Genomic DNA, 2389 nt, shown 5'->3' with positions numbered 1-2389 from the left:
TTTTTTAAAGAGAGAAAATGGCATTTTTCACCCGACCAAGGATAAACATACCCACTCTCGCTGCAGATGATGTTTAGTGTTAAACCACAAAAGTATTTTGTGTTTCTGTTCTGAATGACACTACAGCACAAAACGCAGTTGGATATGTGAAGTTATATGTTGTGGTGTTATGAAGGTACAGAGTTTGTTGATATGTGTTAACTCTTTAAAGTTTAAAGAGAAAACCATTTGCTACACTAATGAAAAATAACGAGAACTGACAATTTATTTTCTGTATTTCCAAGTTTGTATAATAAGAATCATATTTTGATGAAATTTGTGTAGAAGAATGCTTAAGAGCCTATATTGCAATAAATGAATTAAACCTCAAGTTTCACCCTTTAACTTTAACATGATGCTGTAGTATATGTAGATGGTGCATTGTACTGGAATCACTTTTGTCATAATACATTTTATACAACATTTTTAGGAAACTGTATGACAAGAATACAAGTTTTATTACATGTTAAGCATTAAGCATTTTTTTGAGATGCTATAGTACACTGGGGTTCTGGTGAAATTTAAATATTGTTAATCAAGTGACTTATCACCAACTGACAAAAACACATCTGGTTTTAGGTCAAAATCATATTTTTTAATAAAAATCAGTCTTGATCATTTTGTAAATGTGTGTCCCATTGTCTGCTTTAATAAAGTTTTATTGTGTTTAAACTATCCTTGGATTTTAGTGTTCTGACATTTAGAAATTTGACTTTTAAGTGGAAAGTGTATGGAACATAAATATCTGAAACAGGTATACTACTGCCAGAATGGAAGATATTATTCTGATTGTATTTTGGTTCTCTGTTTCTTCAAAGAGAAACTGCAAATGACAGCCTACATTGTCTGATATGGTGAGTGTAAGGCTGGATACACACGTGCAATAATTGTTGTTGGAAAGGATCTTTCACAATCCTTTCCAACGACAAAAGACTGAGCAATACATGAACAAGTGCTGTACATACAGCACCGGTCTGCTCTATGGAGAGGGAAGGGGGAAGAAAAACAGAGCAACACTCTGCTGCACTCTCTCCCCTTCACTTTCATTATGATCGTTCATCATTCGTAGATCCGCCAGGATAAACGACGTCAGACGAGCGATGTACACATATTAGATTCTCGTCCAAGATCAGCCTAGAGGCGATTATGGGACGAGAATTATCTGACGTGTGTTCGTAGCCTAAAGTTTGTTTAGAATACAAAAGTGGTTAGGGTGTTTGTCGCTGAAATAATAATTAAAAGCAAAATCTATTGCATTATATTTTGCACTTACCTTTCCTTATACCTGTTTGTGGCAGCTGTGTTTCAGAGTAAAGCTGCTGTCAAAGCCTTCACATTTGACAAACTTTCAGACATTGGGAGAATGTACTTTAGTGAAATATTCCAAAACATGCTTGTAGTGTAATGAATCTACTACAAGTGACTGAACACAGATTCTACAGTGAACAACTATACAGCATCAAAAAAAAAGATATCCTACAAAGGCACAGAGCCATGATACAGAGTACATTGTGTGAAAACAGTCTTACCTGACATGCTGATTTCTGCTAAGCAAGCGCTGTCAGGAGTTGCCAGGAAATTACGCTTTTGAGCTGTGGAGACTAGAATGGGATCAAAGGTCAAAATATACAATTTATAGCTATGTCAGTTGCTAGTATAGCTAGTTGTCACTGGGGCAGCTCTCTACATGTGTCACATGTACACATGTACATGCTGTCACAGTGCACCCTCCTAAGCAGTGTTTCACTGGGAAAGAAATGTGTTGCCCTGTATTTAAAGAAGGACACTTGCAGTCCTAACTCCACTATTGAAATGTTTTGAGCCATAGCTTTCTCACAATGTCCGGTTGTGTAAAATATCTATTTTCCAACTCTTGTATTTTTGAATGTTTTTTTTTCTTAAAGCATTTAAAGTAAACCCCTAAGGCTATAAAGAATAGCAACAAATGCCTTTGTTATTAGGAAATCGTTCAGTTGTTCATTCTGAATGTTTTGTGGATAGGGGGGTCTACAGGGGAAAGCAATGAAAATCCAACAGTAATGTGTTGGAGTTATCCTAGATGCTGAAGTTGTTAGCAATATAAAGGCTAGAGCAGATATCCAAACATCTTTGTGAGAATGCAGAGGATAAACGCAGGCCAGGATGTGATATCCACTATAATATAAGGCTGCATTTCACCTGTGGTGCATGAAGGAACATCTGTACAGTTTTGCTATATTCCATGAAAAAACTTTAGAAGCATCGTTGGACAGACCGCCATAACATTGGACTTCCCCTTATGATACATGTAACAGGTTTATTAAATCCCAATCTTCCTCCATGAAGATAATTTAGGATTTATGAACAAATG

General features: G+C 36.1%; 1 protein-coding gene across 1 annotated transcript in view; it reads left to right on the top strand.

Annotated features, from left to right (window-relative positions):
* The window catches only part of WWC1 (WW and C2 domain containing 1), a 98027-nt gene extending 97313 nt beyond the window's left edge, over positions 1-714 (top strand). The window contains exon 23 of the mRNA XM_072400812.1: positions 11-714. Coding sequence (XP_072256913.1) covers positions 11-77 — 67 coding nt within the window. The 3' untranslated portion in view covers positions 78-714. The remainder of the gene's footprint in view (positions 1-10) is intronic.
* The last annotated feature ends 1675 nt before the right edge of the window (positions 715-2389 follow it).

The sequence above is a fragment of the Pyxicephalus adspersus genome, chromosome 2 (assembly GCF_032062135.1).
Source record: "Pyxicephalus adspersus chromosome 2, UCB_Pads_2.0, whole genome shotgun sequence".
In the NCBI taxonomy this organism is placed as follows: Eukaryota; Metazoa; Chordata; class Amphibia; order Anura; family Pyxicephalidae; genus Pyxicephalus; species Pyxicephalus adspersus.
This window is presented reverse-complemented; position numbering and strand designations above follow the sequence as displayed.